General features: G+C 43.3%; 1 protein-coding gene and 1 long non-coding RNA gene across 2 annotated transcripts in view; one reads left to right on the forward strand and one right to left on the reverse strand.

Moving 5' to 3' along the window:
• Positions 1-266: 266 nt before the first annotated feature.
• On the forward strand, positions 267-15372 carry LOC126931030 (uncharacterized). The gene is made up of 3 exons (XR_007717768.1): positions 267-896; positions 2268-2541; positions 13021-15372. It is a non-coding gene; the product is annotated as an uncharacterized LOC126931030 (long non-coding RNA).
• Positions 15373-23530: 8158 nt separating this feature from the next.
• Positions 23531-25718, reverse strand: part of FAM186A (family with sequence similarity 186 member A) — a 77695-nt gene continuing 75507 nt past the window's right edge. Inside the window, exon 11 of the mRNA XM_050748707.1 lies at positions 23531-23626. Within this exon, the coding sequence (XP_050604664.1) occupies positions 23599-23626 (28 nt within the window). The 3' untranslated portion in view covers positions 23531-23598. The remainder of the gene's footprint in view (positions 23627-25718) is intronic.

Here is a 25718-nt window from a genome sequence, read left to right on the forward strand (position 1 = left end):
CTGAGCAACAGAGTGAGACCCTGACTTAAAAAAAAAAAAAAAAAATTAGCCAGGCTGGGTGCAGTGGCTCGTGCCTGTAATCCCAGCACTTTGGGAGGCTGAGGTGGGTGGATCACTTGAGGTCAGGAGTTCAAGACCAGCCTGGCCAATAATGGTGAAACCCCATCTCTCCTAAAAATACAAAAATTAGTCAGGTGTGGTGGCAGGTGCCTGTAATCCCACCTACTCGGGAGGCTGAAGCAGAGAATTGCTTGAACCAGGAGGCGGAAGTTGAAGTGAGGCGAGATTGCACCACTGCACTCCAGCCTGGGTGACAGAGCAAGACTCCATCTCAAAAAAAAAAAATTAGCCAGGCGTGGTGGCATGCACCTGTAGTCCCAGCTACTTAGGAGGCTGAGGTAGGAGAATTGCTTCAGCCTGGAAGGTTGAGGCGGCAGTGAGCTGTGATTGTGCCACTGCACTGTAACCTGGGCAACAGAGCAAGACCCTGTCTTAAAAAAAATAAAGGACTAAAGAATAATAATTTTATAGGATATATCTTAAAGTTAACCGATTTGGGTTTATTTAATTTGGTACATGGTTTGCTCTTCCAATATGTAGATTCATGTCTTCTCCCACCTCCACCCAAAGTGTTAATTGAATTATAGTTGTAAATATTAATTCGATTCCATTACTTTTGTTTTCTTCTTCATGGCATCCAGAAATATGTATGTTGGATCTGGTTTGATCATTTTACTTTGTTTTAAATCTTTTTAATCTCTCTAATTTTTCTTGGCCTTTCTTATTCCCAAACTCTATATCTCAAATTATATATTTGGCCCTTACTATTCTTTTTATAAAGGTCACATTCTCTGAGACGCAGACTCTAAGACAGAGACGTGTACACATGAATATTGGTGAGTACCCTTGGAATCGACAGTTGTGACAAAGTGAAAGAAGGAGGATTGGACAAGAGGAACAGCTGAACCATAATCAGTGCTGTGCTAGTAAATAGTTAACAACTGGCTCTTAGGAGAGGAAAGCTTCGATTTGTAACATCTGACAATTTCCAGTGTGTAAATATGTCTGTCTTTTTTTTTTTTTTTTTTTTGAGATAGCATTTCACTCTTTTGCCCAGGCTAGAGTGAAGTGGCACGATCTTGGCTCACTGCAACCTCTGCCCCCTGGGTTCAAGTGATTCTCCTGCCTCTGCCTCCATACAGGCGCCTGCCACCACGCCCAGCTAATTTTTTTGTATTTTTAGTAGAGACAGGGTTTTACCATGTTGGCCAGGCTGATCTCGAACTCCTGACCTCAGGACCTCCACACACCTCGGCCTCCCAAAGGGCTGGGATTACAGGCGTGAGCCACCTCGCCCAGTCAGTGTGTAAATATTTCTATCATGGCTAACTGAAAGTTGGCAACATGATGTTACTGAACATGGAGCTGGAAAGAAATGCATAGTAGCTAATCCCAGCACTTTGGGAGGCCAAGGCAGGTGGATCAGTTGAGCTCAGGAGTTTCAGACCAGCCTGAGCAACATGGCGAGACCCTCTCTCTCTACAAAAAATCAAAAAATTTGGCCTGGCACGGTGGCTCATGCCTGTAATCCCAGCACTTTGGGAGGCCAAGGCAGGCAGATCACTTGAGGTCAGGAGTTTGAGAACAGCCTGGCCAACACGGTGAAACCCTGTCTCTACTAAAAATACAAACATTAGCTGGGCATGATGGTGCACGTCTGTAATCCCAGCTACTTGGGAGGCTGAGACAGGAGGATCACTTGAACCTGGGAGGCAGAGGTTGCAGTGAGCCTAGATTGCGCCACTGCACTCCAGCCTGGGCATCAGAGTGAGAACTCCATCTCAAAAAATAAATAAAATTTTAAAAATAAAATAAAATAATTAGCTGGGCATGGTAGTGCCTGCCTGTAGTCCCAGCTACTCGGGAGCCTGAGGTGGGAGGATCGCTTGAGCCTGGGCGGAGGGGATTGCAGTGAGCCATGATTGTGCCACTGCACTCCATCCTGGGCAACGAAGCAAGAATAAATAAATAAATAAATAAAATTAAAATGCATAGTAGCACCCATTCAGATATATTATAGATAATCTCTAAAGAATAGATAATAGTACATGTAGTAAAATAATCAGAAGGTAATGCATATTGAGTGTTTATTACCTTGGTTTTTAATATTATTTAGTTTTAAATATATGTAATTGAAGTTTTAATAGTGGCTGTGTTTAACAACCTGCTTGCAAAATTCCTAAAACTGTAACAATTGGCTCTCACAGGCCAGTAGGAGCCAGTTCCAGCACTCTACTGACCATGACGCAGTTGCAACAAAGGTCTCAGCCAATCCATGGGGAGCTTTCAAGTCAGAATCGCCCTTCAGAGTTGTTTCACCCTGAGGCAAGGGCTTCTATATCTTGGCATGGACCTGTCACTACATGCAGGTGGATCTTCGTGAGATGGTGTTGCCTTGGGTGAAGGGATTCTCTTGGAGTCACAGACAAGGATTTAGCCACCATTACCAGCAACTTGAAGTATGAGTGCTCCAGTCCTGAAGTGGGTATTTAAGGAACATACCATAGCATCCACTACACTTATGTACCCTGTAGTTTAGTTTTGGATTCTGCTTTGGGATAGTATTTTTTTATGGTATAGTTTCATCTGTCATAACTTGTGATTCTTGTTTCTGTGGGGTTTTGTTCTTATAGTAACTTTGTATGGATACTGAATTTTTTTGTTTGTTTGTCTTGCTTGTTTGTTTTTTTGAGACAGAGTCTTGCTCTGTCACTCAGGCTGGAGTGCAGTGGCACAATCTCGGCTCACTGCAACCTCCGCCTCCCAGGTTCAAGAGATTCTCCTGCCTCAGCCTCCTGAGTAGCTGGGATTACAGGTGTGCACTGCCACACCAGGATGATTTCTTTGTATTTTTTTGTAGAGATGGAGTTTCAACATGTTGGCCAGGCTGGTCTTGAACTCCTGACCTCAGGTGATCCACTGGCCTCGGCCTCCCAAAGCGCTGGGATTAGAGGCATGAGCCACCACACCCGGCCAGGATACTGAATTTTGGTTGTGATTATTATTAATGTTTGAGTTTATTTATTATTTATTTATTTGTGAGACAGTCTTGTTCTGTCGCCCAGGCTGGAGTGCAGTGGTGGCGATCTTGGCTCACTGCAACCTCCATCTCTTGGGTTCAGGCGATTCTCCTGCCTCAGCCTCCCAAGTAGCTGGGATTACAGGCACCCACCACCACTCTTGGCTAATTTTGTATTTTTAGTGGAGACAAAGTTTCACCATGTTGGCCAGACTGGTCTGAAACTCCTGGCCTCAAGTGATCCTCCCACCTGGGCCTCCCAAAGTGATCCTCCTGCCTGGGCCTCCCAAAGTGCTAGGATTACAGGTCTATGCCACAATGCCCGGTCTCATATTTGAATATGTTGGATTTTTCTGGACCAGCTTTTTTTTTTTTTTCTTTTTTTTGAGACAGAGTTTCACTCTTGTTGCCCAGGCTGGAGTGCAATGGCGCGATCTTGACTCACTGCAACCTCCGCCTCCCGGGTTCAAGGGATTCTCCTGCCTCAGCCTCCAGAGTAGCTGGGATTACAGGCATGTGCCATCACACCCAGCTAATTTTGTATTTTTAGTAGAGATGGGTTTTCTCCATGTTGGTCAGGCTGGTTTCGAATTCCCATCCTCAGGTGATCCTCCCAGCCTCTGCCTCCCAAAGTGCTGGGATTACAGGCTTGAGCTACCGCACCTGGCCTGGAACAGCTTTTAACAGATGGATCTTTTGAAGAGAATGTGTTTTGAGGGTATTTCCTGGTTAGTTGTTTTTTTTTTTTTTTTTTTTTTTAACTCAAGAGCTCCCTCTCCTGTTGTCATAGTATGCCTTTCTTGTAGCCCAACTTCCTCTGATTTTCCTAGTGTTTTTTTCAGTGGGATACTTATTAGCAGGAACATTTATTTTATTTTCCCAAGTGCCTCTTTATCCCCAACGACACACTTTCGCAAGACTGCCACTGTTGTTCGTATGAATTCTCCAAGCCTTATGACTCCTTTTGCCAGTACTGATATGCCAGGTTTCAGACCAGTTCTCGGCTGTTCCCACTAAGGGTTGGGCACTTTTTTCTGGGAGTGAAACTTGTTGATGTTATCAGGTTCCATTAATGTTTAAGACCCTCCATATTCCCTGCTCTTTCAAGCAGCTCCAGTGATGTCTACACACTTGTGGGGATTCAGGCTGGTTTCCAGGGTATTTTTTTCAACTTGTATGTATATTGGGGATTGTAGTTTGGTTTTTTTTTTTTTTTTTTTTTTTCTGTATTCGATATTTGCTGTAGGGATTTTATTTGCTGTCCTTTTTGCTCTGTATAGTTTTTAGGAGGAGATTGGGAAGAGTCACCGGAACCTAGAAGGTATATTTCTTTTTTTTTTTTTTTTTGAAACTGAGTCGTCTCACTCTGTTGCCCAGGCTGGAGCGCAGTGGCGCAATCTCAGCTCACTGCCACCTCCCCCTCCCAAATTCAAGTCATTCTCCTGCCTCAGCCTCCCAAGTAGCTGGGATTATAGGCGTGCCCACCATGCCCAGCTAATTTTGTGTTTTTAGTAGAGATGAGTTTTCATCATGCTGGCCAGGAACTCCTGATCTCAGGTGATCTGCCCGCCTCGGCTTCCCAAAGTGGTGGGATTACAGGCGTGAGTCACCACACCCGGCCTTTCTATTTAATATGTATAAGTATAAATAATATTGTGCTTTAAATATCCTTTATTTTCTTTTCCTTTTTTTTTTTTTTTGAGATGGAGTCTCTCTCTCCCACCCAGGCTGGAGTGTAGTGGAGCGGTCTCGGCTCACTGCAACCTCACCCTCCCAAGTTCAAGCAATTATCCTGCCTCAGCCTCCTGAGTAGCTGGGGACTACAGGCGCCCACCACCACGCCCGGCTAATGTTTGTATTTTTAGTAGAGACAGGGTTTCACCATGTTGGCCAGGCTGGTCTCAAACTCCTGACCTCGTGTGATCCACGCGCCTTGGCCTCCCAAAGTGCTGGAATTACAGGCATGAGCCACCATACGCAGCTTCTTTTTTTTTTAAGACAGGGCTTTGCTCTGTCACCCAGGCTGGAGTGCATTGGTACAATCATGACTGACTGCAATCCCCTCTTCCCAGGCTCAAGTGATCCTTTCACCTCAGGCTGCCAAGTAGCTGGGATTTCAGGCGAGCGCCACCATGTCCAGCTTATTTTTTTATTTTTTGTAAAGACAGGATCTTGCCACATTATCCAGGCTGGTCTCGAACTCCTGGACTCAAGCGGCCTCCCAAAGTGCCGGGATTATAGGCGTGAACCACTGCGCCCAGCCTGTTTTCATTTAGCATTTGTGTTTACATCTGTGCTGCATATGTACATCTAGTTTGTTGCTTTTAGTAGTTACATTTATCTCACAGTTTACATCCACCTATTTTAGGTACCCATTCCTGTGGTTAAAACACTTGCGCTGGCTGGATGTGGTGGCTCACACCTGTAATCCCAGCACTTTGGGAGGCCGAGGTGGGTGGATCACTTGATCCCAGGACTTTGAGACCAGCCTGGGCAACATGGTGAAATACTGTCTCCACAAAAAAATTTAAAAATTAGCCGAATGTGCTTGTGCGTGCCTGTAGTCCCAGCTATTCAAGAGGCTGAGGTGGGAGGATCACCAGGAGGTCAAGGCTGCAGTGAGCCGAAATTATGCCACTGCACTCTAGCCTGGGAGACAGAGCAAGACCCTGTCTCAAAAAACAAACAAACAAAACACCTGGGTTGCTTCCACTTCCCTGCTATCTTGGGAGAGCTGGATAAACACTTGTATGTGTTACTGTGGAAAGCCACGTGACAATTTTTCTAGGACATATACCCAGGAGATGGGATCTTGGGGTGACAGAGCACACACACACTCACACGCACACACACACTCTTAACTTTACTGAGCATATCCAGAGTATTTCCCAGAACAATTAAGATAGTTTACAGTTCCCTCTGCAGTGCACAAGAGGTCGGTCTCCTCCCAAATTCATGCTAAGATTTGGTATTACCCACCTCTTAAATTTGCCATGCTGGTAAATAATTCATTAACTTTCAGCCTTAAATTTTGTATTTTGGTACCTTTCTTCATGCTAAATCATAAACATATTATACTTTTTTACCCATGGATAAGAATTCATTATCTTCCATTAGCTTTGTGGTTTACTTTTTCTTTTATATGTTTTTTTTTATTTAATTTTTTTCTTTTTAATGGAGATAGGGTCTCACCATATTTACCAGACTGGTCTCAAACTCCTGGGTTCAAGTGATCCTCCCCCTTCAGCCTCCCAAAGTGCTGGGATTATAGGCTCACGCCTGTGCCCACCCTGTTTCTTTATATCTTTTTTTTTTTTTTTTTGAGATGGAGTTTCACTCATGTTGCCCAGGCTGGAGTGCAATGGCACGACGTCAGCTCACTGCAACCTCCGCCTCCTGGGTTCGAGTGATTCTCCTGCCTCAGCCTCCTGAGTAGCTAGGATTACAGGCACCTGCCACTGCTAATTTTTTGTATTTTTAGTACAGACGGGGTTTCATCATGTTGGCCAGGTTGGTCTCCAATTCCTGACCTCACGTGATCTGCCCGCCTCGGCCTCCCAAATTGCTGGGATTACAGGTGTGAGCCACCATGCCTGCCTGTGTTCTTTATATCTTTAATCCATCTGAAGTTCACCTTTAGTGTGAGGTAAGGCTCTAACTTAATTTTCTTCATATTATGAACCAGTTTTATCAACATAATTTCTTTTCCTTTTCTTTTTTTTTCTTTTTTTTGTGACAGAATCATACTCTATCAACCAGGCTAGAGTGCAGTGGCACAATCTTGGCTCACTGCAACCTCCGCCTCCCGGATCCTCCAGCCTCAGCCTCTCATGTAGCTGGGATTACAGGCGTGAGCCACCACGCCCAGCTAATTTTCGTATTTTTAGTGGAGATGGGGTTTCACCATGTTGGCCAGGCTGGTCTTGAACTCCTGACCTCAGGTGATCCACCTGCCTTGGCCTCCCAAAGTGCTGGGATTACAGGCATGAGCCACTGTGCCCGGTCTATAAACATAATTTCTAAACAATCTGACTTTTCGTCATAAACACGCCTTTGCCACCTTTATGATGCCACCTTTTTCATGTGAAGTTCTATGTATCATGGATCTATCCAGAGCTTTCTATCTGTTCCATTGGTTTATTTGTCCTTGTGTCTGTCTCACTGGGTTTTTTTTCACATTTCTATAGTGTGTTAGGTCTTAATAGTTGTTATTATTACCCCCCTGTATTTTTGTTGCTGTTGTTGTTTTTGAGACAGAGTCTCACTCTATTGCCCAGGCTGGAGTGCAATGGCATGATCTCTGTTTACTGCAACCTCAGCCTCCTGAGTAGCTGGGATTACAGGCACACACCAGCATGCCCGGCTAATTTTTGTATTTTCAGTAGAGTCACCATGTTGGCCAGGCTGGTCTCGAACTCCTGACCTCATGATCCACCTGTCTCAGCCTCCCAAAGTGCTGGGATTACATGCATGAGCCACCACACCCGGCCTATTTACCCCCCTTTTCACCTCCTTTTTGAAAATTGACTATCTTTTCACTGACTACTTTTCCATAATCATTTTAGAAAGAGTTTGTCACAGCTAGAAAAAGTTCCAGCTAATATTTTTAACATTTAAAAACATTTTCTGGCTCACATCTGTAACCCCAGCGCTTTGGGAGTTTGAGGCGGGCTGACCACTTGAGGCCAGGAGTTGGAGACCGGCCTGGCCAACATGATGAAACCCCATCTCTACTAAATATACACTAATCCCAGCTATTCAGGAGCCTAAGGCTGGAGAATCACTTGAACCTGGGAAGCAGAGGTTGCAGTGAGACGAGATCACACCACTGCACTCCAACCTGGGTGACAGAGTGACAGTCTGTCTGAAAAAAAGGTTTTTAAAAAAGTACATTTTCTATATATTTAATATATTTGAATTTATAGATTAATTTGGGGAGAATCGATATCTTTACTAAGATAAGGTGTCTTATCCAAGAATGTAGTTTTTTGTGTGTGTGTGTGTGTGTGTGTGTGTGTGTGTGTTTGAGATGGAGTTTCGCTGTTGCCCAGGCTGGAGTGTAATGGTGCGATCTCAGCTCATTGCAACCTCTGCCTCCCAGGTTCAAGTGATTCTCCTGTCTCAGCCTCCCAAGTAGTTGGGATTACAGGCGCATGCCACCACACCTGGCTAATTTTTGTATTTTTAGTAGAGACGAGATTTCATCATATTGGTCAGGCTGGTCTCAAACTCCTGACCTCAGGTGATCCACTCGCCTCGGCCTCCCAAAGTTCTGGGATTACAGGTGTGAGCCACCATGCCCGGCCTGTAGTTGTTTTTTTTTTTTTTTTTCAGGTTTTTTTTGTGTCATTTCACAAAGTTAAATTTTCAGGATAAAGGTATTGTGTTATATATAGTAATATTTCTGTTTTTCTAAAGATTTTTCTCTTTTTTTTTTTGAGACGGAGTTTCACTCTTGTTGCCCTGACTGGAGTGCAATTGCGTGATCTTGGCTCACTGCAACCTCCTCCTCCCAGGTTCAAGTGATTCTCCTGCCTCAGCCTCCTGAATAGCTAGAATTACAGGTGCCTGCCACTATGCCTGGCTAATTTTTTGTATTTTTAATAGAGATGGGATTTCACTGTGTTGGCCATTTATAAAGAATTGTAAAACATAAATGTTTATTAGATGTTTTATTCTGTACCTCTTGGGATGATCATGTGATTTTCCTCCTTTAATTCATAGATACAGTTAATTGGATAGTTTTCTCATGTTAAGCCATTCTTGTATTCCTGGAAGAAAACCTTGTGTTGAGTTCAGTTGGATATTTATGTGCATCTTTTTAAAAAATCTATTTTCATCAGTATCTTCAGTTTATTTATTTATTTATTGTTTTAGATAGAGTCTCGCTGTGTCGCCCAGGTTGGAGTGCAGTGGCGTGATTTCAGCTCATTGCAACCTCCGCCTACCATGTTCAAGCAATTTTTGTGCTTCAGCCTCCTGAGCAGCTCATTTTGTTTTGTATTTTTCATAGAGACGGAGTTTCACAATGTTGGCCAGGCTGGTCTTGAACTTTTGGCCTCAAGTGATCCACCCGCCTGGGCCTCCCAAAGTACTGGGATAACAGGGGTGAGCCACCGCTCCCAGCCAGTAACTTGAGTTTATGATTCTCTTTTCTTATATGGTCTTTATCTGATTTTGAAATAAAGAGTAAAGCAGCTTTTCCTCTTTTCTAGAACAATTTATTTGTTAAAAGGATTATTTGTTCTTTGAAGTCTTGGTAAAACTCACTGTAAAACCTGATATGCCTAAAGCTGTTGTCTTTGGATAAGGTCTTTAATTACCAATTTATTTATAGATATTTATCTGTTCATACTTAATTTATTTTCCCAATTTTGACATTTTATATTTTCTAAAACCATCTATTTTTATTTTTTATTTTTTCTTATTATTCTTCTTACCAAAAACCATCTAATTCATTTATTATTATTAAATGTATTAGTCTGTAATTGACCATCCTATGGTTTTCTATTTCTGTTGTATCTGTAGTAGTTCTCTTAATTTCATTACGTAATTTGATTATTTTCCTTCTTCTTCTTTTCCTTTTTTTCTTTTCTTTTTTTTTTTTTTTTTGAGATGGAGTTTCACTCTTGTTGCCCAGGCTGGAGTGCAATGGTGCAATCTCGGCTCACCACAACCTCTGCCTCCTGGGTTCAAGTGATTCTGCTGCCTCAGCCTCCCGAGTAGCTGGGATTACAGGCATGCACAACCACACCCGGTTAATTTTGTATTTTTAATAGAGACGGGGTTTCTCCACGTTGGTCAGGCTGGCCTCAAACTCCAGACCTCAGGTGATCCTCCTGCCTTGGCCTCCCAAAGTGCTGGGATTACAGGCATGAGCCACTGCACCCAGCCATCATCTTTCTTTCTTAAGAAATCTTAGAGATTTTTAAATCTTACTAATCTTTATAAATAACAAAAATAAGTCCCAATATAACTGAAATTACGATAAATATTAATCAATTATGTTGATCAATAAGAAAGCAGAAACTCAGGTTGGATCTCAGACTGGATTCAAAAATTGAGGTCTAGCAATACACTATCTCTATACTATGAGATACCCTTGAAATGAAAGTATATGGGCAAGTTGTAAGTAAAAAGATGTAAATAATCCCAGCACTTTGGGAGGCCAAGGTGGGCGGATCACGAAGTCAGGAGTTCGAGACCAGCCTGACCAACATGATGAAACCCCCTCTCTACTAAAAATACAAAAATTGCCAGGCATGGTAGCAGGTGCCTGTAATCACAGCTACTCAGGAGGCTGAGGCAGAAGAATCACTTGAACCTGGGAAGTGGAGGTTGCAGTGAGCCGAGATTGTGCCACTGCACTCCAGCCTGAGTGACAGAGCGAGACTCCATCTCAAAAAAAAAAAAAAAAAAGATGTAAATAGATATTTCATCCTAATATGAATACACACTCACATACCAGGAACAAACCAGGTAGCTATTTCCTTTTTTTTTTTTTTTTTTTTTTTTTTTTTTTGAGACGGAGTCTCGCTCTGTTGCCCAGGCTGGAGTGCTGTGGCCGGATCTCAGCTCACTGCAAGCTCCGCCTCCCGGGTTCCCGCCATTCTCCTGCCTCAGCCTCCCAAGTAGCTGGGACTACAGGCGCCCGCCACCTCGCCCGGCTAGTTTTTTGTATTTTTTTAGTAGAGACGGGGTTTCACCGTGTTAGCCAGGATGGTCTCGATCTCCTGACCTCGTGATCCGCCCGTCTCGGCCTCCCAAAGTGCTGGGATTACAGGCTTGAGCCACCGCACCCGGCCCCAGGTAGCTATTTCCTATCAGACAAATTCAAACTAGAAATTAAGGCAAAAAGTATACCAGGAACAAAGAATAAGAAATAGGCTTGGTGCTGACTATCAGGAGCTCAGCCAAGTGGAGGTATCAAGTAGATAGTTGGATATATAGGACTAGAATTCAGGGGCAAAGCTCAGAGGCAAAGTCAAAGCTGAGATATACATTTGGCGTCATCAGCATGTATATGGTACTTAAAGCCATAAGACTGGGTGAGATGCTGGGTGTGGTGACTCACACCCAGCACTTTGGGAGGCTGAGATGGGCAGATTGCCTGAGCTCAGGAGTTCAAGACCAGTCTGGGCAACATGGCAAAACCCTGACTCTACGGGGAAAAAAAAAAAAAAAAAGACTAGGTGAGACCATCAAAGGATTGTGGATGTAAAAGAAGTCCAAGGAGTAAACTCTGGTCCACTTCAATATTTTGAGGTCAAGGAGATGAGGAGGAACCATCAAAAAGATGTGGAAATGGCCAGCAAGGTAGAAGACAAACCAGGAGAGCATGATTTTCTGGAAGCCATTTGAAAATTATTTCAAAAAAAATGACTGGCCGGGCGTGGTGGCTCACACCTATAATCCCAGCACTTTGGGAGGCTGAGGCAGGTGGATCACTTGAGGTTAGGAGTTTGAGACCAGCCTGGTCAACATGGTGAAAACCCATCTCTACTAAAAACACAAAAGTATTAGCTGGGTGTGGTGGCGTGCACCACCACTACTGTAGTCCCAGCTACTTGGGAGGCTGAGGTGGGAGGATCACTTAAGCCTGGGAGGTGGAGGCTGCCTTGAGCCATGGTCACACCACTGCACTCCAGCCTGGGCGACAGAGTGAAACCCTTTCTCAAAAAAATAATAACAATTAAAAAAGCAGACATATTAGAAAAAAGCTGATGGTACAAAAGAGAGATAGGAGAATTACTGAAGCAATGTCCTTGACTAGGAAAAAGGAGATGGGACCTAGTGTACATATGGAGGGGCTGACATTAGATAGGAATCAGATAATTCATCCACATGTAACAAGAGAGAAAGAATATGTGGGTACAGATGCAGACAGGTTAAGGAAATATGGTGGAAGTGTGTGGAGTCAGTAATGATTGCTTCCAGTGTAATAGGGAGCTAAGTCATTAGCCAACAATCAGGATGGAAGAAAAGGTCTCTGAGATTTGAGGAGACAGGAGAAAATAAAAAATTGTTTAGGAAAGTCAGAGTAAGTAGATTAGGAAAATATAGTATATTTGCCAGGCAGAATTATGGGACCACTTGCAGTTTATGATTACTTAAAGTAAGATGAGTCAGCAAATTTGAAAGTTTTCCTCGAGCCTCATTCAGCAGTCAGGGTGCAGGTGTGGAGTAGGCAGAGAAAACTGGATTTCAGCTGGGCTTTGGTCAGCGAAGGAGCAAAGCAAGAGAGAATCAAGCGAGTTGGAGTTGAGAGTATATGCAAGGGACTTAAATTATTGACTATGGAGTTTAAGCTGGGTAACAAAGGAAGTGAGGACAGGAGGCGGTGAAGGACAATAAGAAGGTGATACAATCAATGTAAATGTTCTTGTAAAGATGAAAGAATTGTTGGATTGGGGTACTAGAAGGAGTGGCTCACGCTTGTAATCCCAGCACTTTGGGAGGCCGAGGCAGGCAGATCACGAGGTCAGGAGTTTGAGAGCAGCCTGGCCAATATGGTGAAACCCTATCTTTACTAAAAATACAAAAATTAGCCAGGTGTGGCGGCAGGCACCTGTAATCCCAGCTACTCGGGAGGCTGAGGCAGGAGAATTGCTTGAACCCAGGAGGCAGAAGTTGCAGTGAGCCGAGATCATGCCATTGCACTGCAGCCTGGGTGACAGGGCGCGAGTCTGTTCAAAAAAAAAAAAAGAGATGATGTTTGGAGAATGAAATATTTGAAACATAGACTATGGAAGTGTTGCACATTTTTCTTTTTTAATCTCCTGAACTACATACCACTCACTCCCCTCCCTGTTACAGGCATCTAACTCCTTCTTGCTCACCGTCATTCTAGCCAGTACTTCTGTAATAATCCCTAGCAATTTCAATATTCATGTAGACCTTTCCAACACTTAACTTCCGGTTTTTTATCTGTTCTCCTGCAGTGATTTAGACCTCTAGCCATTTTGGTCATATCCTTGACCTTGTCATTTAAAAAATTTGCCGGGCACAGTGGCTCACACCTGTAAGTAATCCCAGCACTTTGGGAGACCAAGGCGGGAGGATGACCTGAGGTCGGGAGTTCCAGACCAGCTTGACCAATATGGAGAAACCCCATCTCTACTAAAAATCCAAAAAATTAGCTAGGCATGGTGCTGGACGCCTGTAATCCCAGCTATTTGGGAGGCTGAGGCAGGAGAATAGCTTGAACCCGGGAGGCAGAGGTTGCGGTGAGCTGAGATTGTGTCATTGCACTCCATCCTGGACAACAAGAGTGAAACTCCGGGATTACAGGCATGAGCCACTGCGCTGGGCCGAGTTTTCTTATACATCTCCTCCATCATGTCTGGAGTCATGCTATTCTTTATGTATTGAGAGAACCATTTCTTGTAAGCATCTTCATCTTCTTCCATTAAGTAGAGCGTGTAATCTGCAATATTCTGGCCTATGATGTGCTTCTGGTGTACTTCTGCATTAAATTTCTTGTGTTCAGAGGCCAGGCACAGTGGCTCATGCCTGTAATGCCCGCACTTTGGAGGCCAAGGAGGGAGGATTACTTGAATCCAGGAGTTCAAAAACAGCCTGGGCGACATATTAAGACCCCAACTCTACCAAAAATACAAAAATTAGCTTGGCATGGTGGCTTATGCCTGTAGTCTTAGCTACTTGGGAGGCTGAGGTAGGAGATCACTTGAGTCCTGGAATTGAGCCCAGGAGGTCGAGGCTGCAGTGAGCAGTGATCATGCCACTGCACTCCAGCCTGGGGGACAGAATGAGACTCTGTCTCAATGAATATATATGTGTATATATACGTATGTCACTAAGTATTCATTTTTTCATATCAACCCTATGTATCACTTCATAAGCCATTCAGTATCAACATTTCTTTGGAAGTTCACGCTTTTTTAAAAATATCGGCTTCCCTCCATTTATTTTTTTCTCTCCTGTTAGAACTCCTATTATATGAATGTTGTAATTTCTATGCCCATCTACCATATTTCTTTCTTTTTTTTTTTTTTTTTTTTTAGACAGAGTCTTGCTCTGTCATGCAGGCTGGAGTACAATGGCACGATCTCGGCTCACTGCAACCTCTGCCTCCCAGGTTCAAGCGATTCTTCTGCCTCAGCCTCCCAGGTAGCTGGGATTACAGGTGCTCACCACCACAACCAGCTAATTTTATCATTTTTCTTAATTTTATATTTTTCATCTTTTATTCCTTCCCAAAGTCTTTTGGAAAAGTTCCTTGACCTGATCTTGGATCATTTGCATTTTGCTGTAGATCTCATCTAATTAGTTTATTTCATCTATATTTTGAATATACATAATCATACTTGATTCTTTTCTTTTTTTGTTGTTTTTTTTTGGGGGGGAGATGGAGTTTTGCTCTTATTGCCCAGGCTGGAGTGCAATTGCACGATCTCGGCTCACTGCAACCTCCACCTCCCAGGTTCAAGCGATTATCCTACCTCAGCCTCCCGAGTAGCTGGGATTGCAGGCACGCACCACCATGCCCAGCTAATTTTTTTTTGTATTTTTAGTAGAGACGGGGTTTCTCCATGTCGGTCAGGCTGATCTCAAACTCCCGACCTCAGGTGATCCACCCACCTTGGCCTCCCAAAGTGCTGGGATTACAGGCGTGAGCCACCTCACCCGGCCCATACTTGATTTGTTGTAACTGTGTCTGCTTTAGTACCAATATCCTCTTTTATTTCTTTGGGGACGTTACTTTTGCTTGTGTTTATTAACTTTGTCATCTAAAATAGGTTATTCACTTTATCGCCTTTCTAGTTGTCTAGTTATTTTGACCTGTGAGGTCATTTTCCCTCATAGGTATCAGCTACCTTGGTGGGTAATGAATGGAGAAAGTGGTGGGAGGCATCAAAGCCTAGGCCTTAGCTTGTGCCACCCCTGGTGAGTTGCAGTCCAACTTTGAATATCGTCATTTGTGTTGTTCTCATCGGGGGGCTATGCCCCTTCCTATACCTTACCCTAGGCTTTGTTCCTTTCTAAGAATGTATTTGTCTAGACCTCTGGCTGAAAAGGAGGCCTAGAAGGAAAGATAGAATGATACCTTTAGCTGCTTGTTGCTTGGGCCAGCATTTATTGTTTTTTTATGTTTTGTTTTTGGAATTTTGTTTTTTTGGGTTTTTTTTCATTCTACATCCTAAGCGTGTTTTTCTATGAGCCTCTTGGTATTCCTGCATTTTGGTTTTGCAGTAGGGCTGATGGAGAAGGCAGTGATCTACACTGGGCAATGTGGTGGATAGAGAAGAGTCAAAACTTCTCCCCATATCTATCCCTGTGGTGGTTAATACTGAGTGTCAACTTGATTGGATTGAAGGATGCAATATTGATCCTGGGTGTGTCTGTGAGGGTGTTGCCAAAGGAGATTAACATCTGAGTCAGTGGGCTGGGAAAGGTAGAGCCACACTTAATCGGGTGGGCACAATCTAATCAGCTGCCAGCAAATATAAAGCGGGCAGAAAAACGTAAAAAGAAGAGAGACAGGCCTAGCCTCCAAGCCTATATCTTTCTCCTGTGCTGGATGTTTCCTACCTTTGAACATCAGACTCCACGTTCTTCAGTTTTGGGACTTAGACTGGCTCTCCTTGCTCCTCAGCTTGCAGACAGCCTACTGTGGGACCTTGTGATCATGTATGTTAATACTTAATAAACTCTCCTTCATATATATATATATCTCTCCTATTATTATATATAATAATTATAACAAATATAATTATAATAAATTTAAATATAATATAAATTATAATAAATTTAAATATAATTAATCTATAATTATAATTATCTAATAACCAACTATAATAATTATATATAATTATATATAATAATTATATATAATTATATATAATAATTATATATATATTATATATAATAATTATAAATAATATAATAAATATAATAATTATAATCATATAATTAAATATAATATAATAATATAATTATTATATATAATAATAGGAGATCTATATATTCTATTAATTCTGTCCCTGTAAGAGAACCCTGATTAATACAGATTTTGGTACCAGACATGGTTCTAGAGGAACAGAGTATTAAGGATGGAATTCTTTCTTCTTTTTTTTAATTCTCTGTCACCCAGGCTGGAGTGCAGTGGTGTGATCTCGGCTCACTGCAACCTCTGCCTCCCAGGTTCAAGCAATTCTCCTCCCTCAGCCTCCTAAGTAGCTGGGATTACAGGCACATGCCACCATGCCTGGAATTTTTTTTTTTTTTTTTTTTTGAGACGGAGTCTCACGCTGTTGCCCAGGCTGGAGTGCAGTGGCGCGATCTCGGCTCACTGCAAGCTCCGCCTCCCGGGTTCCCGCCATTCTCCTGCCTCAGCCTCCTGAGTAGCTGGGACTACAGGCGCCCGCCACCGCGCCCGGCTAATTTTTTGTATTTTTAGTAGAGACGGGGTTTCACTGTGGTCTCGATCTCCTGACCTTGTGATCCGCCCGCCTCGGCCTCCCAAAGTGCTGGGATTACAGGCTTGAGCCACCGCGCCCGGCCTTTTTTTTTTTTTTTTTTTTTGATTTTTGTATTCTTAGTATAGATGGGGTTTCACCATGTTGGCCAAGCTGGTCTCGAACTCTTGACCTCATGATCCGCCCACCTTGGCTTCCCAAAGTGCTGGGATTACAGGCATCCACCACCGCATCCAGCCCGGATGGAATTATTTAATTGGTTTTGGTGTTTCTGGAGTTAGCTGCTTAATATGATTAGACCCCAAAATGCTAAGGACTGTATTTCTAATAGTAGGGAGAACTCTGATAGTTCTTGGGATGAATTGTTTAGAGAGTTATTAAAAATAAATGCATTTAACACTCCTGATTCACCACTCATGAGAGGCAAGGAGTTTGGTGAGTCTATACGTAATACCTTTGACCATGTGTGGAGAACCAAGGAATATAATGAAGCTGGTTGGTTGCCCCTAAGTTCAGTGGACAAAGTGATGAAAGAAAATGATGAACTCAGGGATTCTGTCTCCCGGCTTCAGAAGGAGGTACTGAGCTTCAAATCTGCTAAGATTGCCCTTAGTGAGAGTCTTATCTTCTGTAGAGAAAGAGCCGAAATTGTGGAAAAACAGACACAAGATCTTATATGCTAGTGACTGACCTGCAACAAAAGGTGCATGCACAGCCTCGCCAGGTATCTGCTATTAAAGTGAGGGCATTGATTGGAAAAAAATGGGACCCTGCAACTTGGACTAGGGACATGTGGGAGGACCCTAATGAAGCTGGGGACAATGAGTTTGTAAACTCTGATGAACCTTTTTTGCCAGAAGGAACAACTTCCCCATTCCCAGTAGTGGCAACATACCCTCCCTGACCCATGCTGTCATCTGCTTTTCCACCTCTGTCTGAGGAGATAAACCCTGCACTGCCTGAGACAACAGTGATGGCCTCCCCTGAGGAAGCTGCCAAGCAACATAATGTTGATTCTCCTCAGAAGCCATCCCCAACACTCCTGTTTGCTTCTAGACCTATAACTAGACTAAAGTCCCAGCAGGCCCCTGGAGGTGAGGTTGAGAGTGTGACCCACGAGGAGGTGCACTACACTCGAAAAGAACTGTTTGAGTTCTCTAATTTATATAAAAAGAAATCCGGAGAACAGGCATGGGAATGGATATTAAGGGTATGGGATAATGGTGGAAGGAACATAGAGTTGGATCAGGCTGAATTTATTGATGTGGGCCCACTAAGTAGGGCTCTGCTTTTAATGTTGCAGCTCAGGGAGTTTAAAAAGGTTCTAATAGGTTATTTGCTTGGTTAGCTGAAACATGGATTAAAAGATGGCCACTGTGAGTGAGATGGAAATACCTGATCTCCCTTGGTTTAATGTAGAGGAAGGGACCCAAAAGTTTAGGGAGATTGGGATGGTGGAGTGGATTAGTCACTTTAGACCTACGCATCCCAGCTGGGAGGGTCCAGAAGATATACCGTTGACGAATGCCTTGCAAAATAAATTTGTGAGGGCAGCACCTGCATTTTTGAAGAGGCTTGTAATTACTCTTCTCTGTGTATCAGATCTAATGGTGGGAACCACAGTCACTCAACTACAACATTTAAAATATGATGGGAGTAATTGAATCCTAAGGTGGTAGGGGCCAAGTGGTAGCACTCAACCGTCAAAGGCAAGGTGGGCGTAGCTACTGTGATGGACAGCAGAGAAAAAGTGGCAATCAGAATAGTCTGACTCATGTAGAGCTCTGGCATTGGCTAATTAATCAGTGTTCCTAGAAGTGAAATTGATAGGAAGTCTACTGCATTCCTCTTATACAAACAGAAAACCTCTAGGTCAAATGGACAAAGGACTGATTTGAATTACAAAAACAGACAATTGGCCAGGTGTGGTGGCTCCTGTAATCCCAGCACTTTGGGTGGCTCCTGTAATCCCAGCACTTTGGGAGGCCGAGGTGGGCAGATGATCATTACTGGCCTTGCCAGCTGAGGGCAAATTGCTTCTGGTGGGCTTTATAGACAGGGATGGATAAAAAGGCATTTGCCAAGTCAATGGCTGCATACCAGGTACTAGGATATGTGTTAATTTGCACAGGCAGAAGACAGATGGATCATGGAGAGTGACAGTGGATTATCATAAGCTTAATGAAGTGGTGACTCCAATTGCAGCTGCTGTACCAGATGTTGTTTCATTGTTTGAGCAAATTAACACATCTCCTAGTACCTGGTATGCAGCCATTGACTGTCCATAAAGCCCACCAGAAGCAATTTGCCTTCAGCTTTACTGTCCTACCTCAGGGGTACATCAACTCTCTGACTTTGTGTCTTAATCTTATTCATAGAGACCTTGATCGCTTTTCACTGCTGCAAGATATCACACTGGTCCATTACATTGATGACATTATGCTGATTGGATCTGGTGAGCGAGAAGTAGCAAACACACTGAACTTACTGGTGAGACATTTGTGTGCCAGAGGATGGGAAATAAATCTGACTAAACCTCGGGGACCTTATACCTCAGTAAAATTTCTAGGGATCCAGTGGTGTGGGTCCTGTTGAGATATTCCTTCTAAGGTGAAGGATAAGTTGTTGCATTTGGCCCCTCCTACAACCAAGAAAGAATCACAATGCCTAGTGGGCCTATTTGGATTTTGGGGGCAACACATTCCTCATTTGGGTGTGTTACTCTGGTCCATTTATTGAGTGACCCAAAAGGCTGCCAGTTTTGAATGGGTTCCAGAATAGTAGAAGGCTCTGCAACAGGTCCATTCTGCTGTGCAAGCTACTCTGCCACTTGAGCCATATGACCCAGCAGATCAAATGGTGCTTGAGGTGTCCATGGCAGATAGGGATGCTGTTTGGAGCCTTTGGCAGGCCCCATGGGTGAATCACAGCAGAGGTCTCTAGGATTTTGGAGCAAGGTCCTGCCATCTTCTGTAGATAACTACTTTCATTTTGAGAGACAGCTCTTGGCCTGTTACTGGGCTTTGGTGGAAACTGAGCATTTGACTATGGGTCATCAAGTCACCATGTGACCTGAGCTGCCTATCATGAACTGGGTGCTTTCTGACCCATCTAGCTTTAAAATGGGTCATGCACAGCAGCATTTCGTCATCAAATGGAAGTGGTATATATATGATTGGGCTCGAGCAGGTCCTGAAGGCACAAGTAAGTTACATGAGAAAGTGGCTCAAATGCCCATGGTCTCCATTCCTGCCACCCTGCCTTCTCTCCCCCAGCCTGCACTGGTGGACTCATGGGGAGTTCTCTATGGTCAGTTGACAGAGGAAGAGAAGACTAGGGCCTGGTTCCAGATGGTTCTGCACAATATGCAGGCACCACCTGAAAGTGGACAACTGCAGCACTACAGCCCCTTTCTAGGACATCCCTGAAGGACAGCAGTGAAGGGAAATCCTCCCAGCAGGCAGAACTTCAAGCAGTGCACCTGGTTGTACACTTTGCATGGAAGGAGAAATGGCCAGGTGTGTGATTATATACTGATTCATGGGCTGTAGCCAATGACTGGATGGTCAGGGACTTGGGAGAAGAATGATTGGAAAATTGGTGACAAAGAAATTTGAGGAAGAGATATGTGGATGGACCTCTCTGAGTGGTCACAAACTGTGAAGATATTTGTATCCCATGTGAGTGCTCACCAATGGGTGACCTTAGGAGAGGAGGAATTAAATAATCAAGTGGATAGGATGACCCATTCTGTGGACACCACTCAGCCTCTTTCCCCAGGCACCCCTCTTATCCCCCAATGGGCGCATGAACAAAGTGGCCATGGTGGCAGGGCTGGAGGTTATGCATGAGCTCCCACTCACCAAGGCTGATCTGGCTACGGCCACTGCTGAGTGCCCAATTTGCCAGCAGCAGAGGCGCCAATACTGAGCCCTCAATATGGCACCATTCCTCGGGGTGATCAGCCAGCTACCTGGTGTCAGGTTGATTATATTGGACCGCTTCCATCATAGAAAGGGCAGAGGTTTGTCCTCACTGGAATAGACACTTACTTCAGATATGGGTTTGCCTATCCTGCATGCAGTGCTTCTGCCAAGACTACCATCTGTGAACTCACAGAATGCCTTATTACCATCACGGTGTCCCACACAGCATTGTCTCTGACCAAGGCACTCACTTTACAGCTAAAGAAATGTGACAGTGGGCTCATGCTCATGGAAATCACTGGTGTTATCATGTTCCTCATCATCCTGAAGCAGCTGGGTTGAGAGCATGGTGGAATGGCCTTTTGAAGTCACAATTATATTGCCAACTAGGTGATAATACTTTGCAGGGCTGGGGCAAAATTCTCCAAAAGGCCATGTATGCTCTGAATCAGTGTCCAATATATGGGATTGATTCTCCCATAATTAAGATTCACAGGTCCAGGAATCAAGGTGGAAGTGGAAGTGGCACCACTCACCATCACCCCTAGTGATACACTAGCAAAATTTTTGCCTCTTCTTCCCACAACATTATGTTCTGCTGGGCCTAGAGGTCTTAGTTCCAGAGGGAAGAATGCTGCCATCAGGAGACAGAACAACGATTCCATTAAACTGAAAGTTAAGATTGCCACCTGGACACTTTGGGCTCCTCCTACCTTTAAGTCAACAGGGAGTTACAGTGTTGGCTGGGGTGACTGACCCGGACTATCAAGATGAAATCTGAAATCAATCTACTACTCCACAATGGAGATAAGGAAGAGTATGCACGGATACAGGAGATCCATTAGGGCATCTCTTCGTATTTCCATGACCTGTGATTAAGGTCAATGGGAAACTACAATAGTCCAATCCAGGCAGGACTACAGATGGTCCAGATCCTTCAAGAATAAAGGTTTAGGTTACTCCATCAGGAAAAAAGCCATGACCTGCTGAGGTGTTTGCTGAAGGCACAGGGAGTACAGAATGGGTAGTAAAAGAAGGTAGTCATCAATACCAGCTACAACCATGTGACCAGCTGCAGAAATGAGGGCTATAACTGTCATAAGTATTTCCTCCTTCTTTTGTTAAAAACATGTTTATGTGTGTATATACTTGTACTAAGAAACTATTTTCATTTTATTTCCTTTTCCTTTATCATGTGACATAAGATTTATTGACTTCGTATCAGCATTTAAGTATTGTTAACTTTATGTAATAGGATTTGGGTTGGGGATCAGTGCCTTTCCGGTTGTACAAGGGATACTCGTATTATGTTAAGTGTAATTATGACATTATTGTTTTTATTTGAAGATTATGTATGCTCTCAGGAGATGTGTTCAAGTTGACAAGGAGTGGACTTGTGATGGTTAATACTGAGTGTCAACTTGATTGGATTGAAGGATGCAAAGTACTGATCCTGCATGTGTCTGTGAGGGTGTTGCAAAGGAGATTAACATTTGAGTCAGTGGGCTGGGGAAGGCCCACCCACCCTTAACTGGGTGGGCACAATCTTATCAACTTCCAGTGAATATAAAGCAGGCAGAAAAATGTGAAAAGGAGAGAGATGAGAGATGGGCCTAGCCTCCCAGTGTACACCTTTCTCCCATGCCAGATGCTTCCTGCCCTTGAATATCAGACTCCAAGTTCTTCAGTTTTGGGACTTGGACTGGCTCTCCTTGCTCCTCAGCTTGTAGACAGCCTATTGTGCAACCTTCTGATCGTGTAAGTTAATACTTAATAAACTCCCCTTTATATATATCCTATTAGTTCTGTCCCTCTAAGAGAAGCCTGACTAATACAATCCCCATGTTGGAAGCCTGGACCTCCACTGTACAGAATTATTGAGGAAGGACAATAGGGTCTGGAGGCAGCAAACCTAAAGGCTGCACGCCAACTTCCTAGAACTAAATGGAAAGGAAACCCCTAACTTTCCACACACATAAGAAACAAAAGGACCAGAGGCTACTCCCTTTGACCTTTTTCTGTGAGGCAGATGGGAAACTGGCTGTCCTCAATGAATCAGACTGATTGCAGGCCAGTCTTTGTTTGCATTAAAGTATAACTTTGAGACTGGGCGTGGTGGCTCATGCCTGTAATCCCAGCACTTTGGGAGGCTAAGGCAGGTGGATCACCTCAGGCCAGGAGTTCGAGACTGCCTGACCAACATAGAGAAACACTGTCTCTACTAAATATACTAAATTAGCCAGGCGTGGTGATGCATGCCTGTAAACCCAGCTACTCGGGAGGCTGAGGCAGGAGAATCGCTTGAAACCAGGAGGTGGAGGTTCAAGAACCAAGATTGCTCCATTGCACTCCAGCCTGGGCAAGAAGAGCGAAACTCCATCTCAAATAAAAAAATAAAATAAAATAAAATAAAAAAAGAAGAAGAAGTATAAGTTTGTAACTTTACCCTAGCCTCTGATTGGGTGCTTTTTGCTGCAACCAATCAGACTGATTGCAAGCTGCCCCTTTATTTACATGAGATGAGCATGAAGTGATCAATAGGAAACTTCTAGAGGGTATTTGGACCCAAGAAGATTCTGTATCGGGGCCCTTGAGCAGCTGCTTGGGCCACTCCTGCGCTGTGGAGTGTACTTCTTCTGTTGCTTCATTCTTTCTTTGATTTGCTAGGCGTTTTGCCCAATTCTTTGTTCAAAATGCCAAAAACCTGGACAACTTGTAGTCACAACCCTCTGGTGGTAACATGATTTCCCTTCATTACCAATCATAACCACCTTCTAATTCTTCTGGGGTTTTTGCTGGTTTTTAGTTTCCTTCATTACACTCATTTATTTCTTCCTTCTGAGGTGTCTTCCGGTTTACACTGGGGGAGGCAGACTGTGCCACTTTGCCATCATGTTAGGGGACCATAATTATGTCCCTTTCACGACTCAGCCTACCTCAGGGTTGTTGAAGCTTTGTGTTTCCAGTTGTCTAGAGCAGAAGATACTCTTTCTTCATAGTAGTAGTCCAGAAATGAAGATGTTCAACCTGAAGAACTACAGGCAGAATATAAAAGCAAAGGAAACACAAAGCAATATATACGCACAAAAGAGAACAAAATAGGCATTTTACTGAAAGATATTGAAATGTACTTTCAATATGCTTGTATTTAATTTTACAGTCCTTTGGGAATCTTCTTAACCCTGGAAATGAAACAAGAAAATTAACCTCATTATAAATTGCTTTAAACACATTTGTGGGAATATAGGTGAGTCATAGGGAAAATAAAAGTGCCTCCAGAACTCACAAAGTTAAACTAGTAAAATCTGTATGTAATCCTTTTGTTTGTTTGTTTGTTTTTGAGACAGGGTCTCCTACTGTCACACAGGCTGTAGTACAGTGGTGCCATCTCAGCTCACTGCAACCTCTGCTCCCCAGGCTCAAGCAATCCTCCCACCTCAGCCTCCCAAGTAGCTAAGACCACAGGTGCACACCACCGCACCTGGCTGTTTTTTTGTACTTTTGGTACAGACTGGGGTCTTGCCATGTTGCCCAGGCTGGTCTTGAACTCCTGAACTCAAGCATCTAAGTTCAGGAGTTCCTTGGCCTCCCAAAGTGCTGGGATTACAGGTGTGAGCCACTGTGACTGGCCTGTAATCCATATACATAAAGTTACCATAAAGGTGACAGAATGCCTCGAAGACCCAAAATCAGGAAGAAAAGGACTTGGCAATACCTTATTACTTATTAGACAGTATTCTTATACCTAAAGTTAGAACATGGCTTAAATATTGATAATTAATGATGGTTATTTCCAAGGATAGACCCGTCTGTATTTTTTAAATTTTCGGTGAACATGCATTACTTATGTAATTGGAAAAAACTGAATATTATTTTAATGGAATTTTCATAGGAAAATAATTATATAAATATACAAAGTACTGCAAAGATATTTGGTGTAGCATTGTTTGCAATGTAGGAAAATATCCAAATTTCTATCAGTAGGAGAACAATTCAATAAATTATGATATATCTATACAATGGGCCAGGTGTGCCTGTAATCCCAGCTACTTGGGAGACTAAAGCAGGAGGATCACTTGACCCCAGAAGTTCGAGGTTACACTGAGCTATGATTGTGCCACTGCACTGTAGCCTGAGTGACAGAGCAAGACCACATCTTTAAAAACAAACAAAAACTACAGATATACAATGAATATCATGCAACCAACAAAATGATGATGTTGCTCTATATTTATTAGCATAGAAAAATTTCAAAGATGTACTGTTTAATGAAACATATAGTAGGTTTTTTTTATTTTATTTTATTTTTTATTTTGAGACACAGTCTTTGTTGCCCAGGCTGGAGTGCAGTGGCGTGATCTCGGCTCACTGAAACCTCTGCCTCCCAGACTCAAGCCATTCTCATGCCTCAGCCTCCTGAGTAGCTGGGACTACAAGTGTGTGCTACCATGCCCAGCTAATTTTTTATATTTTTAGTAGATACAGGGTTTCACCAAGTTGGCCAGGCTGGTCTCGAACTCCTGGCTTCAAGTGATCCACCTGCCTCAGTCTCTCAAAGTTCAGGATTATAGGCATGAGCCACCACTCCTGGCCTCAAAGTAGGTTTTAAAACATATCCAGGCCGGGCACGGTGGCTCATGCCTGTAATCCCAGCCCTTTGGGAGGCCAAGGCAGGTGGATCACCTGAGGTCAAGAGTTCAAGACCAGCCTGGCCAACATGGTGAAACCTTGTCTCTACTAAAAATACAAACAAAATTAGCTGGGCGTGGTGGCATGCACCTGTAGTCCCAGCTACCTGGTGAGGCTGAGGAGAATCGCTTGAACCCAGGAGGCAGAGATTTCAGTGAGCTGAGATTGCACCACTGCACTCTAGCATGGATGACAGAGGGAGACTCTGTCTTGAAAATAAATAAAAATAAAATAGTAAACTGGAAATAAGAGTCTGCAGAGATTTAGCATGAGTAAGAAGTGGTTAGGTCAGAAGGATATCTGACACTTGAAGCTAGTAATGGAATGTAAGGAAAGTGAAACTTAAAAATTTATGTATTTCATCCCAAGGCCCTATAATCATTAAATTAGCAATATTATCCCTCAAAATAACCTAAATTAATTAGTTTAATCACTATAAAAGGGAAAACGGGAGACCAGAAAAAATGTTGCTTTCTGATTATAACCTATGAGTCATGCTTATTCAACTTAATTGTTACATTTGGTTTAATAATTTTTTTCCATAAACTTATGCTCATGATATATGACTTTATACTGTATACATCA

This window comes from Macaca thibetana, chromosome 11, assembly GCF_024542745.1.
Source record: "Macaca thibetana thibetana isolate TM-01 chromosome 11, ASM2454274v1, whole genome shotgun sequence".
Classification (NCBI taxonomy): domain Eukaryota; kingdom Metazoa; phylum Chordata; class Mammalia; order Primates; family Cercopithecidae; genus Macaca; species Macaca thibetana.